This window comes from Microtus oregoni, unplaced genomic scaffold, assembly GCF_018167655.1.
Source record: "Microtus oregoni isolate MIOR12 unplaced genomic scaffold, Mior012 000144F_ref0000341, whole genome shotgun sequence".
NCBI classification, from domain to species: Eukaryota; Metazoa; Chordata; class Mammalia; order Rodentia; family Cricetidae; genus Microtus; species Microtus oregoni.
This window is the reverse complement of record NW_024544794.1, coordinates 487602-503534: the sequence shown is the minus strand read 5'-3', so window position 1 is coordinate 503534 and position 15933 is coordinate 487602. Positions and strand designations below refer to the sequence as shown.

At 45.5% G+C, this 15933-nt stretch overlaps 1 protein-coding gene across 7 annotated transcripts in view; it reads right to left on the bottom strand.

The window, feature by feature from the left end:
* LOC121444848 (SPATS2-like protein) overlaps positions 1-15933 on the bottom strand; it is a 156874-nt gene that overhangs the window by 9750 nt on the left and 131191 nt on the right. For all 7 annotated transcript variants that reach the window (XM_041646759.1, XM_041646758.1, XM_041646762.1 and 4 more), the window contains one exon: positions 3654-3712. In XM_041646759.1, the coding sequence (XP_041502693.1) occupies positions 3654-3712 (59 nt within the window). The remainder of the gene's footprint in view (positions 1-3653; positions 3713-15933) is intronic.

Below are 15933 nucleotides of genomic sequence, written 5' to 3'. Positions count from 1 at the left end.
CAGAAGTTGGGCATTCACTTGAGACGGGAGCCTCTGTAAAAATAGATATAAATGGGCCCTAAACTGGGGATGCAGGTGCAAGATCGCCAATAAGTTCTGAGTTTAAACTCATGCAAATCGTGACGATGAAGACCGCGTATCAGCAAATGCCGGGGTACAGTCTCATTAACATCTCAAAGCCTTTCTTTATGAAAAAGCCTGAAAAGTTAAAATCCAGCGCCCGTGTTCTTCAGGGGCTCACATTTTCACCATCAGCAATGCCCATGACAAAAACAAAAAGCAACGACAAAACCAGATCAGACCTTAAGAACGGGTACCCATAATTTAAAATCGAGTAACACGTATGTTTCGAAAGCACCACGCTTTCAGAGATCTGTAGAGGGAGACAGTTCCGTGCAGCTTGGGTCCCCTCTACATGCAAGACGATGTATGCAGCTTTGTAAACGGAATCTGGCATGCTAAAATCCATTTTCTCAACTGGATTTGCAAATCCCTTCAGATTCTTAGACCACACTGGAAGCGTGGCTCATATTGCTTGAACCATGTACAGCCTAAGGCTTCTCCAATAATACTCAACAGTGCAAGGCTTTGTGCTCAGACCTGTGGGGCCAGGTGTGGACTGCTAGCGCTTCTTCAAGCGTAGAGACTCTTTGAACTCCTTCGTATTCCGTAACGGTTCTTGAGAATTTGCTGTTTTGCTTCATAGTGAGCTCTTGTTTTACAAAGTCATGTTTTCTTCCCAAATCGCCAGAAAACCTGTCAAGAGTATGTCTGTGTGACCTTCAGTTCCCTGGGGAGGCAGACAAAGTCTGAAGGCCTGGTATGCATGCTGACTTGTTCATCTGTAAAATGTAACAATCCTTCACTCCCTTCAGGGTCGCTGTGTAGTTAAACAGCAACATTTGCAACTCGCTGAAACACACACACACACACACACACACACACACACACACACACACACACCATGCTAACGTAGTAACCAAGTGAGATACATTCATCTAAAATATACTCTGAGAATAATTACATTAGTGTTTGCTAATATGGATATTGCCATCTGTAGACACGGATGCTGATTGTAACTGTGATGGTTAGTTAGTCTTGGTCGTCAACTTGAATACATTTGGAATCAACTAGAACCTAACTAATCAGCTGGGCATGCCTGTGAAGGGATGTCTTGATTGGATTACCTGAGGTGTGAAAACCCACCCTAAGTATGGGCCACTCCTTCTGATGGTAATCCACCAAAAAAAAAAATAAATAAATAAATAAAAATAAAAATGGAAGAAGCAAATGTTTGATTTTTTTTTTCCTGCTTGCCTTCACTTTTGCTGGCAAGTTCATCTATTCTGCTGCTGAAGCCTTCCTTCACGAGAATTAGAATCTAGTTCTTCACCATGGAAGGCTAGGTAAGACACTGAGCCTCAGGACTGAACAAGTACTGAATTCTAGGCCAGAATTTACAGAAGTAGCAGGCCCACCACACACAAGCACAGAGTGGGGGGTGCGGAGCCCCTAATCCGGGCAGAGACTACACAAAGGCACCCGAGGTTTTAAAAACAACTCTGACTTTGGGTCCAGTCCCAGCTCTTCCAGACATCTCCAAACCTTTTCAACTGTTTGTTCACAAAACAGAGACATTATAAAAGGAGGTTTAACCCAAGCTTTGGAGCCAAGGAAAAGCCCTGTGACATACCTGTCCAAATGACTGGACCCTGTAGTCACAGGATGGCCCATCTGGCGAAGAGCTGTGGCAACTACTACTAGTCTAATTAGACACACACACACACACACACACACACACACACACACGTTAACAAGTTAACTCTGGGCTAAGATACCTCTCAGCACTCCATACCACGGTGGCCCTCCTCCAGGGAACACCAGAATGCGGCTGGCTATTTAATTCCTGTGTAACCCAGCACCAGGTCCTACTCCTGGAATCACCCTCTTACAGTCTGAAGTTGGCAGGTGATGGCATTTTTGGCAGTGTTTGTAAACAGAACGGGGGTATTTTTTTTTTAAATTCATTTGGTGCATCTCTTTACTTGAATTATTACTCTTGTACAAGTTGCTTCAAAGCTTGGGGGATCTTCTGCTTGTTTGGTTTATCAGTGCAATGGAAGGTTCTGATAAATGCTTGAAGAGAGAGACAGGTAATATAAACACACGCATACGCCCCTTTACAAATATTTAGGCAGCCCTGAGTGGCGCAAATTTTGTCGTTTGTTTTGTTTTTCATTTTATGAAAGTTCCTCATTGGCTCCAGGTTCCTCCAAACTCACTATGTTGATCTTCTGGCTTCCACTTCCTGACGGCTGAGATTACAGGCATGCATCACCAAGTCTGGTTTAGGTCACGTGGGGAATCAAACCCAGGTCTTCAGCATGCCGGACAAGTGCTCTCTCAAATTGAGCTACATCCTTAGGCTAAACAGGAGCAATTTAAGGGAAAATCAATAACTTGAGTTATTTGAACTTAAAAGAGAATGAGTGTCTCAGTTAGGGTTTTCTATTGCTGGGAAGAGGCACCTTGACAAAGGCAACTCTGATAAGGAGAACATTTAATTGGGGCAGCTCACTTACACCTTTAGAAGTTTAGTCTATCATCATCATGACAGGGAACATGGCTGCGTGCAGGCAGACGTGGTGATGGAGCTGAGAGTCCTACATCTTGCCGGCAACAGAAAGATGACGGACTGTCACACTGAGGGAAGCTTGAGCAAAAGAAACCTCCAGGCCTGCCCCCACAGTGACATACTTCCTCCAACAAGGCTACACCTCCAAATAGTGCCACTCCCTTTGGGGACCATTTTCTTTTAAACCACCCCAATGAGTCAAAACTACTCTGAATGACATAGTGAGATTGTAAGTTGTATAGACTTCAAAACGACTGTCTTTAGATTTAATGCCTGCTGCTTTCATATCAATGCCAGGGCTGAGGAGATGACCCAGGCAGTAGAGTGTTCATTGTTCAATCTGGAGGACCTGAGTTCACTTCCCCAGGACGCACATGAAGAAGGTAGGACAGGAGCACTCATCTGCAATTTCAGCCCTGGGGTGGGGATGGGGGGTGGCAGAGGCAGGTGAATCGCTAGAGCCTACCAGCTGTCTAGCCAAACCGATGAACTTCAGGTTGTGACACCCTCTTTCTCAAAAGATATGGTGGCATGTGATACAAAACTCGAGTTGATGTCTGGCCTTCACACCCAGGTGTGTGCACACCCTCCATGAAGTCACACGCACACGTTTACAAGCCCCACCCAAACACATGTTGCACACATCTACATAGATGTGATATTAGATTCATTGTCCTTTTAAATTTAAGTTTAGTTTCTGTGTGTATACGAAAGTCCTCTTGAGTTAAAACAAACAAACAAACAAACCAGTAGACACCTCTTACTTACTCAGGGAACACCCTGCACAGACAGCTCAGAGGAATGGACAGCAGCTCTATCCTTTTGCCAGACGGTGTAGCAGAAATACAGAGACACAGAGACGAGTGACCTGCCTGGCATTCCGGAGCTCACCCACCAGAATTTCAGTGTGAATTGTAGGGTCTTTTCCCCAACCCAGAATTACTGCTGTCAAACTGTGTGATGGATCGCTTTGGGTTGGGGGGGGGGCATCTTGTCATACAGCCACATGCCTACTTACTGGCTTCCTCTTTGACTTTATCCATTTCCGCCATCAGTGAGACTTCTTTGTCAATGATGCTGGGGAAAAACAGAAACAAAAGGGACAGAAACTTAGGAACTTTACCAGGCGATGGGAACACACAAAGGAGGATTGTCATTAGGCAAAATTACCCCAAATATTTTGTATGACATTGCCAGGAGGACACCCTGTCTCTAAAACAAGCACATGGAAGAGATGTCCCCGACGATAACACAGTGACATCTGCTGATTAAATCACTGTCAACACATCTGAAAAGAAAAGGCCTTTCTGACTTCCAGAACTGCATGACTTTGCATTTAATTCTGGCTATATTTTTCCCTTACACACTCTAAAGTTTCCAAACAATAAGTACTGAAAAGCTGGTACTTAGGCCGTCAAGGGCAGTTCCCAAATGATTCTGAGTTCTTGTTTCTGAGATCCTAGCTTAGGGGGAGGGAGGTGAACCCAGCTCTGATGGTTCTAGGACTCGGACACACCTGTTCCAGGGTGCTGCTCCTGACAGCTCTGTAATACAAGCACACACTCTCCCACCCTCCTAGCATGGCGAGGTTCTGGTGAACTCATTCTAATATAGTTTATTAATTAAAGCAATTATTCAAGTTTATTTCTCCCATCTCAGCTCCTAATTTCCCAGCTCCACTCCCCAAAGCAGTAACACATCATAAATCCCTTCTATATCTCTTCTCAGATTTGTCTTTAAATCATAGATATGACCTGTGCTTTTAATTTTTATTTGATCACAAATTATCTATCACCTATCTGTGTATTTATCTATGTATCTATCATTTATCTATGTATCTATCTATCATCTATCTATCTATCTATCTATCTATTTACTGTCTGTCATCTACCCATCTGCACACGCACACATGCACATATCTGAAATTTAAGGACTTGCTGAAATCACAACCACATTACTTTATCACCTAAAACATTAATAATAGTTTAATGCCTCAGGTAGCTACCCTTCAGGTTTCTACAGCTGTTCTCGAATTCTTCAGTAGTTTGTTTAAACCAAGATCTAAAGTAGACTTGTTATCGTAACAGGATGACTCTCTTCAGTGTGCTTTAACTGACCAGTTCTCTCTCATCCGCTTTCTCATTTCCTCTGCAATTTATCTGAAAAAACCAAGTTGTCCTCAAGGGATACCCAAAGTTTGAATTTTGCTAATTATTTCTCGATGGCTTTATTAAACCCATTCTTTTTATATTTCCTGTAAAATTATTAGATGTAGAAATTTGTTTAGATTCAGGATTGACTTTTTCAGACATGGAAGACTTTATAAATGTATTGTATCTTTGTGTATGTGCAGACAGAATTATACACTTAAAATATTTCTCCAGAAGACAGTTCCGACCTGATTTTCATCACCTAATAAAGACATTGCACTGAATACAAGACGTTCTTCTTTTTGTTATTAACAGCCATCAGCATCATTGTCAAGATCAACACAGTTTGTAGGGAATTCTGATTTGTCTGAATCTTTCTTTCATTTATTTCCTGAACTCTTTCTGTAAAGATAAACTTCACAGGCTTGGGTTCAGCTCAGTGTTAGAGTGCCTGGCTAGCATGTTCAGATCTGGGTTTAATCCCCATGGTCTCTGTCTCCCAAAGAGACACAAACACAGACACAGAGGTGGGTAGAGAGGTGATCAATTGTTTCGTTACCATTAAATATCCTTTGTATAGGTAAGGGAGTTGTTTGATTTTCTTTTTGTAAATTGGTTTTCAAGCTAGCTAGTTTTTTTTTATCATCCTCCAAAGGGGTCAGTGAGTTTTTATTCTTGTTTATATACTTTAATTATGAATTCATATAGTATGTGTTCCAATGCATTGCAGTTATTATTAGTTTAGATTGTTCAATCACCTGTACCTTCAACATTTACAGCTCTGACAACTTCCTTCTTGGTTGTTTGCAAAACTGGGCAAGGCAAGGAGTGGTCTGTGAACATTTCTAACCATTTGGAACTCTGAACGAGGTGTTATAACCCAGACGTGGCAAATGATGCGTGTCTGCTCAGCTCTTCACAACCAGGAAGTCACAGTGGAAAGGGACATGTGCTGTGACAGGCACATTCTTCAAGACCAGCCTCTGAGACTCATCCCTCAACCACAGACAGCATCAGGAGACCCCATGAATCACACGGCTTAAGGTCACGGGGTTTGAGCACTTTCGTGTAACCAGTCTTCTGTATGGTCTTTATTGATGAAACATAGATATGACGATAGCCTCTTAAATATGGGAAATCCGCAACACTGACAGGTTAAATGGGGAGAAGGAAGCCTTTACCCCATCCCTGCCCCCAAACAACTCAGCTCCTCTCTCTAAAATTCTTCATCCTTCCAAGAGTCTTCTCTTTCTTTTAAGTACAAATCGGCATATACTGAACAATGTGTCAGACTGTGTCAACACACCTGGGCTTCCAGTGATTACCAAGTAGATGTAATTTCTCTTGTCGAATCTACAAAGGCCGCCATAAGAGACACAAGTGTGGTTTTGGTTTGTGGCGCTTGTTTTAGTTAACATTTTTATAACTCTCTTACAGTGGGTACTTCCGGTTTAGTTTAGGGGAACCAGGGTTAGCAAATAAGCTGTTACAGAGATCAGGTGAAACTGGAGTCAGGAGCTCAAACGACAAATTAACTACTCTGACTGGGAATATGTTTTGAGCTTTGATTCTCTACAGAAAGGTAGGAGAGAAGATTCAGCGAGAAGGCGGAGAGCCAGTTGCAACCCCAGCAGTGGGGTAAAAAAGACCCTCCCAGAGCCAGGCCATTTTGGGTGCCATCTTAAGTGGTTGCTGTGGCCTTGCACAGTGGCAATGGGGGTGCCTGTATCACCTTAGACTTGGTGTGGATAGCTGAAGTGAGCATGGATGCACGCACACACACACACACACACACACACACACACACACACACACACGCTGTGGACGTGACTGGGCTTCACACCTGGATTTTAGGGAGAACAGATGGAAGGAGGTGGAGTCTGAAGGCACAGCAACGTAAACCCACTCACACCCTCAAAACTCACACATATCTTGAAATAGGCTTTCGATTTCTGCAGAACCTAGAAATGTTGGTCAGAAAAAGCTCAAGGGCTGGGCAACCTCAGTAGACCGCTGGGTTGACAGAATGACCGAGTCACGTAAGACGGGCCTGTGACTCGTGCTACATGCTCTTCCCAAGTAGAGCGACGCAGAGGTATGTAGGGTCTAGATGTCATTTAGAGATACGGTGCAAAGAGAAAGAGAGAGAGAGAGAGAGAGAGAGAGAGAGAGAACTGGGAAGAACCACAAAACATGAAATCATTCAGTCAATACTTGCTAAAGAGTTGCCATGGGCAATCAAGGGTTTTGAAGTTGGGAGCACAGCCACAGAAACAAAGAAAGTGGGGGGAGAAGGAAGTGGGAGAGAGCTAAGATTTCTTCTATCATCGCAGAATCTACATTCTTTCTGCAGGACTCACCAAGAGGGTAAGCTGGAGAGAAGAACGCGATGACGGTCAGAAGGAAGACCTAGCAGACATCTAAAGAGAGCTGAGGGCTTTGAAGCAGACCTAGGAAATATGTGAAGGGAAATCCATCCATCCATCCGACAAGGTTGGCCTGGCCTCAGGGGGCTGAGAGTTGGGAGAGGCTCAGACAATCTTAGGAGGCCGGCAGTCTCCACAAAGCTACCTGCCCGCACTACCCCAGTTCCTCTGCAAAGAAGGGAGTCCAGGAGCTATGAAGCCTGCAAACTGTGTGTGTTCAGACCCCGGGAGGTGTGTTGGGTAGGGAGCATGTCGTGGGGAAGAGGCTTTGCTAGGTTTGTTACCAGCATGTCCACGATCATACTGAGTTTTTGTTGGTAGGATTTGCTAGTATATTATTGTGCTCAGAGAGCTGACAAGATGGGCATCGGTGGTATAATACATAGCCCCAGGAGGGACACATATTAAACAAAGCCAGATAGTCGCACAGTGGTTGGTTTAGACCTTCTCGGCTGGCAACTGGAGGGATGGAGGCTTACACAATAAACTCGTAATCTGTTTAATGCGTGCACTCGGGGATGTAGAAAAGTCCGTGAAGTTGGCATCAAACCAGGCATCTATTCCTCCCTGTGTGTTTCAGCACTGCTCTCTGTTAGACTGTTTTCAAAACTCATGCAGAAAGGCAAGCCCAAGATTTTAGCTCCGATCTGACACCAAGCTCAGGACGCTGTGTAAGGAGGGTCCGTTTGACCAACCCCCAAGGATCTCATCACACTGGATCTGCGGTCCCTGGGTTTTGCTTCCAAGGCATTAGGCTTGGGAAAGGGAAATGGATGTGGCAGATGGATTAGTAGAGGCTGGGCTGTCCCTTGTAAGCTGTCAGACAGTAAGGAGCCAGCAACACATCATCCTGAGCCCCAGACGAAGAGCAGGTCAAGAAGAAATGGCCACGTCTAAAACCTTTCAAAGCCTGGGTTTCCCAGTCGGCCTCGAGAGTGATTTAATCAGGACCATTTGCATGACTCAGTCTTCTCAGAAGGACAAGGTCAGGCAGCAGGTTGAACAGGGACTGAGGGCCTCTTGGCGGAACTCTGGCACAGAGTCATCAGAAGGGAATGATGGGAGGTCCCCTCGGAGAGGACTGGCATCGGCACACACCACAGGTATGCTGGCACCCATGCTTTGGAGGTTCTCCTCTGCAGGTAGACATCAGCTTGTAGCTGCTTCAAGGCGACTTAGCCGGTACTGAGTGTGAATTGCCTCTGCCAGGCCCATCAGCTGCTGGGCCAGTGCCATCCGGGACTGAAGCCTCCCAACACCCCAAGTGGCAGGAACCCTGCTCAGTCTCCACCACAGAGCCTTGCTGGCACTCTGCGTCCAAGACGATGTCCCGCTTCCTCCCCAAACGCCTCTCTTCAGCTAATGAACTCTCTTCAAATCTTTGCTTAACTGTCAGTGCCTCAAAAAACCCCTCGTTGAGGTTTTAAAACCTTACCTGTGTGCTCTTACTGTGTTATGGATTGTTCACTAATGGCTGAACTATAAAGGAAGACAGCACGCCCATATTTCTGTGGCATAGCAACAATGTAGCTCCTTAGTGGGTCTACTATAGTGCTTGCATATAAATTGCTTCTCGGTAAAAATACATACGCTTTTGGTGGGTCTACTATAGTGCTTGCATATAAATCGCATCTAGGTAAAAATACATACGCTTTTGGACATGGACTGTCTCCCATCACTTAAGATATAAGCCGAGGAATAAAACTGTAATGATATTCACCAAACAGAGAATCAGCACAAGGAGTTGGCGGCACTGTTGCCTGAAATGCCTGCTTTTCCATTTATCCAAGGGCCTAAGGATGGAGTGGTCTTGCTTTCCAGTAGTGATGCCCGGTACTTGACAGAAACACGTAACTCTTTAATTGTCTTAGACTTAAGATATATCCGGCGTGTTCTCCATCCATCCAGCAGAATGACCATAAACCCCACGCCAAACTCACACATTTCAGACGCACCTTTCCACCCTTCCAAACACATCTTCTCCTTTTATCTCAACCACTTGGATAATAAAATTTTATCCTGTGGCCATAAAAAAGCCTTTATTACCAAGGCAATAAGGTCTAAGGAGGAGATTACCATGGCAAAAACTTTATAATTTATTATGTAGTTAATCACAAAGATAAAGTGTCATTTCATAAAAACGTTCCCACTGTCTGCATTCTTCCTATAGGGAACTGATACCCATGGTAAAAAGGAAGCAGAGGGCTGTTTGTGATTTTTCTGCTCTGTGGAAGACTCCCCTTTAATTCTCGAGACCGAGACACTGGATGAGAAAAACAGCTTCTTCTGGGAGACTGGATGAGACACACAGACTGTGTTCTTATATTTTTGGTTGTGAGCCTAGCCTTTAACGGCTGAGCCATCTCTCCAGCCCCAGACCTGTGTTCTTAAAGAATAAAGATGCTACAGAAGGAAACACTCACGGGACGACGGCGGTCGTGGGCCTGCCTGGTCAACACTAGCCCCAGAGCTGGGGAATTTACTTTGTTCTACACCAGTCTGAGTACTGAAGGGAGGAGTCTGTGCTGCCCAACATCTTGGGGGGGGGGTGTCTTCGTCCCTCGGAGGAGGGGCTTGTGCCCACCAGGGAAGAGCAGAACTTCCTCTACATGTGAGTCCTCATGCCCTGGTCCCATGGGCCGCATTTCCGTTCCAACTCAAATATTCCAACCGTTCTTGAAACCAGAGCGAAACAAGTCAGAGACTTCAGCTCGGCCACTTCTTAATGATTTCAGCTGTCAACGGGGCTGCTTCCTGGGTTCGAGGAATACAAAAGCAGCAAGACCATGTGTGGTTCTGTATCCCTAGGCTGGGGGTGTGGGGTAGCAGCTCTAGCTGCAAGTGATGCCCCATCTTCCAAGCTGCCGACCCCAATTCCGTTCTTCCCATTAAGAATCCTGCCACCCCGTCCCCTCTCCTCCACCCTGTGCTGACTGCAGAAGCCATCCCTCACTCTTCCCTTCCCACACCATTCTGTCCCCAGAAGTCTACCCCAATAGAGAAATAGCTCCCCTACCCGCTTCCACTGTAGCGGGTTTAACCCTGACCTCATTAAAGAGTAATGGGTTGCCTGTGTTTAGATATTAGTTGCATTGCTGGGATTCCTGGACTGCCATCCTCTATATTTCATTTGGATTTTTACAACGACTTGGATTCTGTTCATAACTGGAAAGGAAGGATATTTTCCCTTGAACAGAACAAAGGTGACAAGTGGCTCTTTCTAAAGATTTAAAACCCACACAGGACATGCCCATTTAAAAACAAACAAACCCCCCCCCCAAAAAAAAAAACAAAAAGGAGGGTAAAGCCAACTATTTCAAAATAAAACATAAGACATAAATCTTTCTTCGCCTCGTGCACAAAACAGAGCCAACCATTCTCAGCTCCCTGCCATCTCTTCTTCCACAAACATTCTTGGGAAGCCAACCGCGGCGGGGGATTATCTCTTATCTCTGTGGACGCCCTCATGGATGTTCAGCACGAGTGAGTGGGACTGGAGAGCGTGAGAGACAGCTGTGGTTTGGAAGAACCGTCATACCTAACAAGCCAGTCCCGGCCTTTACTGTCCCTGGCTATCTGGCAGGCTTTACAGTTCTGTTGGCTCTTGTTGGAGAGGGGAGGAAGGGAAAATGCGTACAGGAACCCACCCTCCAGTCAAACAAGTCACTGTTATCTCAGTAACACCCAGCTCCACGTAGTTCCACACTGGGAAGGCAAAGAAATATCAAACTCTCAAAAGTAGCTCTCTTGAGCCGGGCGGTGGTGGCGCACGCCTTTAATCCCAGCACTCGGGAGGCAGAGGTAGGCGGATCTCTGTGAGTTCGAGGCCAGCCTGGTCTACAGAGCTAATTCCAGGACAGGCTCCAAAGCCACAGAGAAACCCTGTCTCGAAAAACAAAACAAAAAACAAAAAACAAACAAACAAAAAAAAAAAGTAGCTCTCTTGCATACAGGTGAATGGTGACGGATTTTCTGATTTGAGAGGCACATGTTCGCAATTCATCAATGAACTGGCCGGGAGAATTTAGTCCTCCCAGGTATACTGTGTTCTTTCACGCTTCTGCTTCCTTCTTTATCTGGAAAAATCTCTACCTTCAAGATTCAAGGGCCACCTTCTTGATGAGCCCTTTCCTAAACAGCCAATCAGGACTTATTTCCTCTTGCTTCTCCACACCCCTCCCCCACCCCCCCCCCCCCCTCCACTGCACCCCGTGCTGTAGAGGATTCAGTGTATCTGTCTGCACCCCCCACCCCCCCAGACACGGCTTTGTCGGGAGAGAAACCGTCCTATCCTTCAGTATTTGTCTCAGTGTTCTCCAGCTGTGGTGAGCAGACTTGGGGGCTCAGGGTAACTCGCAGAATGCGGATTCTGGGGCCCTATGTGGGTGGAATCAGAATCTCTGGGGGAAGGGCTCGGATGATCCCGAGGCACAAACAAGTCTGAGAAGCGCCACTGAAATTGGATGAATGGATGATGAAGGGGGAGGGGGGAGGGAGAGACAGACAGACAGACAGACAGACATAGCAAAACACGAAGGGAGGGTGAACTATCTTGGGGCAGATGCAGCCACTCAGAATCGGGAGTTCCTTTATTCCACTCCTCTCTCTACCCACAGAACAGTAAAGTTGTGGCGAGCTGCTCACAGCTCATCCCCGAGATCCAGCACTTTCTCAACGCCCACAAAGCTGGAGGGTAACAAGGCGACGGAATCTTCCAGACCCAGCAAGACTAACACACACATGAACTCACAGAGACTGTGACAACACACACAATGTCCAAACCCAAAAACAATCCCAGCAGTGAGGAGGGGGAAGTGGACACAAAGTTCCACCCCTAACCAAGAAGCTCTTTACAAGTGATACCTGGCGGGAAAGGGAAGCCCTGTTTTCTTCATAGAAGGGTCACGGGGTAGATCAACCAGACTTTGGGGCAGGGCGCATGCTCAGGAGTAAACAGCCAACACAAAATGAACTCCACTTTTTAAATTTTTTTGGTCCATTTTTTTTGTCTTGTTAGTTTGTTTTTCTTTCTTTCTTTCTTTTTTTTTTTTTTTGAGAGTGTCAGGAAACAAGAAAGAGGGAAAACAGATCATGAAGTGGGTGGGTAGGGAGGTAGAAAGGATCTTGGGGGGGTGAAATAATATGATTATAGTATAATTATGAGACAACCTTTTTAATTAAGAAGAGCTGAGAAATAACTTTCTGCCAGTATTTCTTGGTAGAAGGAAAGAATGTTCCAAAATGCAATGCTAGAAAAAAACAAAGACTTAAGTGAGCACCCACCATGGAGCAGGCTAGTACTTTTCTAGAATGATCTGACCTCTTAGTGTGTGGGTGCACCCCTCGTGGTCCTGAGTTCCTTGCTCGTGCTCCGTCTCCTTCTGCTCCTGATTTGGACCTTGAGATTTCTGTCCGGTGCTCCCGTGTGGGTCTCTGTCTCTGTCTCCTTTCATCGCCTGATGAAGGTTAATATTCCTGAGGATGCCTATGTGTTTGTCTTTGGATTCACCTTATTTAGCTTCTCTAGGAACATGAATTATAGGCTCAATGTCCTTTATTTATGATCCTACTGCACGTACTGGCTTTGTGGGAGCCTAGGCAGTTTGAATGCTCACCTTACGAGACCTGGATAGAGGTGGGCAGTCCTTGGGCTTCCTACAGGTCAGGGAACCCTGATTGCTCTTCAAGCAGATGAGGGGGGGAACTTGATCGGGGGAGGGGGAGGGAAATGGGAAGCGGTTGTGGGGACGAGGCAGAAATCCTTAATAAATAAATAAATTAAAAAAAAAATGATCTGACGTGCTTACAGACTTACAAGGGAATATTCACACAACCCACAGAAAGTGGTTAACTGTATCCTGGTTTCAAAGCCGAGCAGATTCTGAGTTGGAATACAGGAAATGAAATCCAAACCCCGTTTTGTCTAACTCCACACCACGGGCTTCCTTATTAAGTGCTTAATAAACCTTGGGAAGTGGGACTTTTATTAGAATACGGCCTCTTGAGAATCAAGAGTTTACAGCCGCCAAAATAAAGCTGCGTGCACTGCAGGAATTCTTTGACTCCTGCTTCACGCCCAGAGTAACTCCTGACTCCTGTGCCCTGCTAGCCTCACAGGTTAAAAACAAACAAACAGCCCCCCAAAGCAGCAACAACAAAACTCCAAGTCCCATTCTCAAATTATAACACAGAATAGTTCTCTTTAAATATTATAATGCCTTTGCTACTCATGATAATGCTTAAGAAATGCATCTTAGTTTTCCTAGGGAAATGCACTATATTATAAATTGTTTTCTTTCTTATTTTTGGGTTTTTCTTTATTTTTCTTTTTTTTTATTTCAGACAGGGGTTTCTTTGTGTAGTTTTGGCTATCCTAGAACTAGCTCTGTAGACCAGGCTGGCCTCAAATTCACAGAGACGTGCCTGCCTCAGCCTCCCGCGTGCTGGAATTAAAGACGTGTGCCATCACCGCCTGGCTGTATTATTAATTCTTAGAGATATCAGACCCAACAGGGGTATGTAGACAGAACACTTTGCTTAACTTCCCCTTCTATTTCCATTCTAAGACGTAAAACACGCACTTCTTTTCAGAAGCGCATGGCCAGCGGGCTGATGGGCAGCCTTCATCTGCTGAAAAGATGTAGATGTATTTTTGGATGTCAGAGCAGACTCGGGAGCAATCCCAAGTCCCCTCTTTATGGGTGTCTGCTCTGCAAAGAAGCCTGCAGTGGACGCGAAGCCGACCCCCAGGGCCTGTAGTGCGTGTGTAGCTGACGTAACATACAGCGGTAATCCACAAACGGGGCCCAGGGAAACGATTCACGTGACATGCTGCTTATGATGATTTCCTGGGACCATACCTAAACCCAAAAGGCCAGTTCGGTACCTTTTGTATTTATTAGCCTGCTCCCCCTTCAACTGACTCATTCAGTCCCAGTCCCAGTAGTGGCCCCAGGGGAAACATCTAATGTAGAGGAAAATCCCGAGGGAGGAAAGAGAATAGAAATAAAGTTCTCCACCTCCACAGAGCGAGCGGCACCTATTGAGAGTGACATATATTCACAAACGAGGCGAGGTCTGGAGGCGCGCGGGACCACAGGGACATGCCACGGTTGCAAAGTCGCAGGCACCTTGAGTCTCTCCGCATCACGTGGCGTTTGCCGTTTTCACGGTTTTGGGACGAATCCCGGAGACCACCCCTGTTGATTACACTCGTGCAGAGAGAGGAAAAGGAGTCATTTTGGGCCATTTGTCAGCTAGACGGCAACAGAATCCATCCTTATGGCTCCCTTGAGGCATAAATATATTTATTAGCTTCTTTTCTTATTGTCTCCTTGTGTCCTTCGCAAGTGTGGGCTAACGCTCATGAGGTGTTTCTTTTAATATTCTCAGATAATATGGACTGGTGTGTGTGTGTGGGAGGGAACAGGTTTAATTTCCTTTGTACAGTGTCTTGTGCACGGCACAAACAGGTGGGCACCGAGAGAAGCCATCTGATGCGAAAGAAAGGGATTCCTGAGAAAGTCTGGTTCGGCAGGTTTTGATAGTTTGCAAGATTGCATTCCCTTCCAGAGCAGAAAGGCCACGGAAGCCTTCTATTACATTTTAAAAATAAAAGCATAAGTCAAACTTCTGATTTTGATTTAAAAAAAAAAAAGCAAAAACTGAAAATCACATCTCCTGACCTCTCGCTTCTGCTCTTCGTTCCGTGTTTAGGCTATAGCCAGCGTTTCACACACTTCTTATAATTAAACAGGGAATTGAAAACCTTGCGCGCGATCACTATGTAGCGGCACCAGGAGGGCTGGAAACCCTCCTCGGGTCATCCCCGTGCTAGCAACCCCGCGATAAATAGATCTTATCGGAAGGGACATGGAAAAGCATCATTCTGTGACTGTAGGATCATGCTATGCCAGGAGCCAAGGCTCAGTCTTTCAACCGTGCTGGCTTTACAATTGGGATTCCTACCCATCCCCCACGCTTATGTCAAGATCCTTCGAGTGACTGAACTCAAAGCCACATCTACTTTTGATACCATCTGTTCTGGGACCACAGACCAAATTCTAGGGTCGTTTCTTTTAAAAAAAACCAAACCCAACTATGTGTCATGCCTACCAAAGTATATGTAACTCCATAATGCTAACGGTTCTCTTAATTAAGGGACGGTAAGTAAATGACCAAGGATTTGTTCAACGACCGCTGCATCATCAGCTATCCAAAAAGACCTTCTGCTTCCATCTGGCGTGAACAGAACAAGGGCTTGCCCACCTGAGTGGGCCACTGCGTTAGAGAGACTGGACATGAACCATGGATACTTGGGAATGCCAAGTAACCTTGCTGCCTGCCCGAAGCCAAGGAAGAATACCCCCAAACAGGTGCTTCATGAAACAATTCCCTACTGTACGTATCTTAACGTGCCTCGGATCTCCGTCCTAATCCTGGTCCCCGCTGTGATATCTGGCTTTCTTGTAAAACAACAAAAGGGCTCTGGTAGAGACAGAATCGCTAATGAAAGGGCCTGCCTGTCATTAGCTGCAACCTCCAGTTCTTAATTTTTCCATTTCCTTCTAAGGGCTGAGTTGAATTCTATAATGAAAAACAGAGACCCCCCCCCCAAAGCGAAGCCTTCAATTTCCTATACTACAGTGTAATTGTTTTTCTGATCTCAAGGAGGCAAAAATCTAATTTGACCTTTAAAACGCGTAGCTGGAAGGGTTATGTT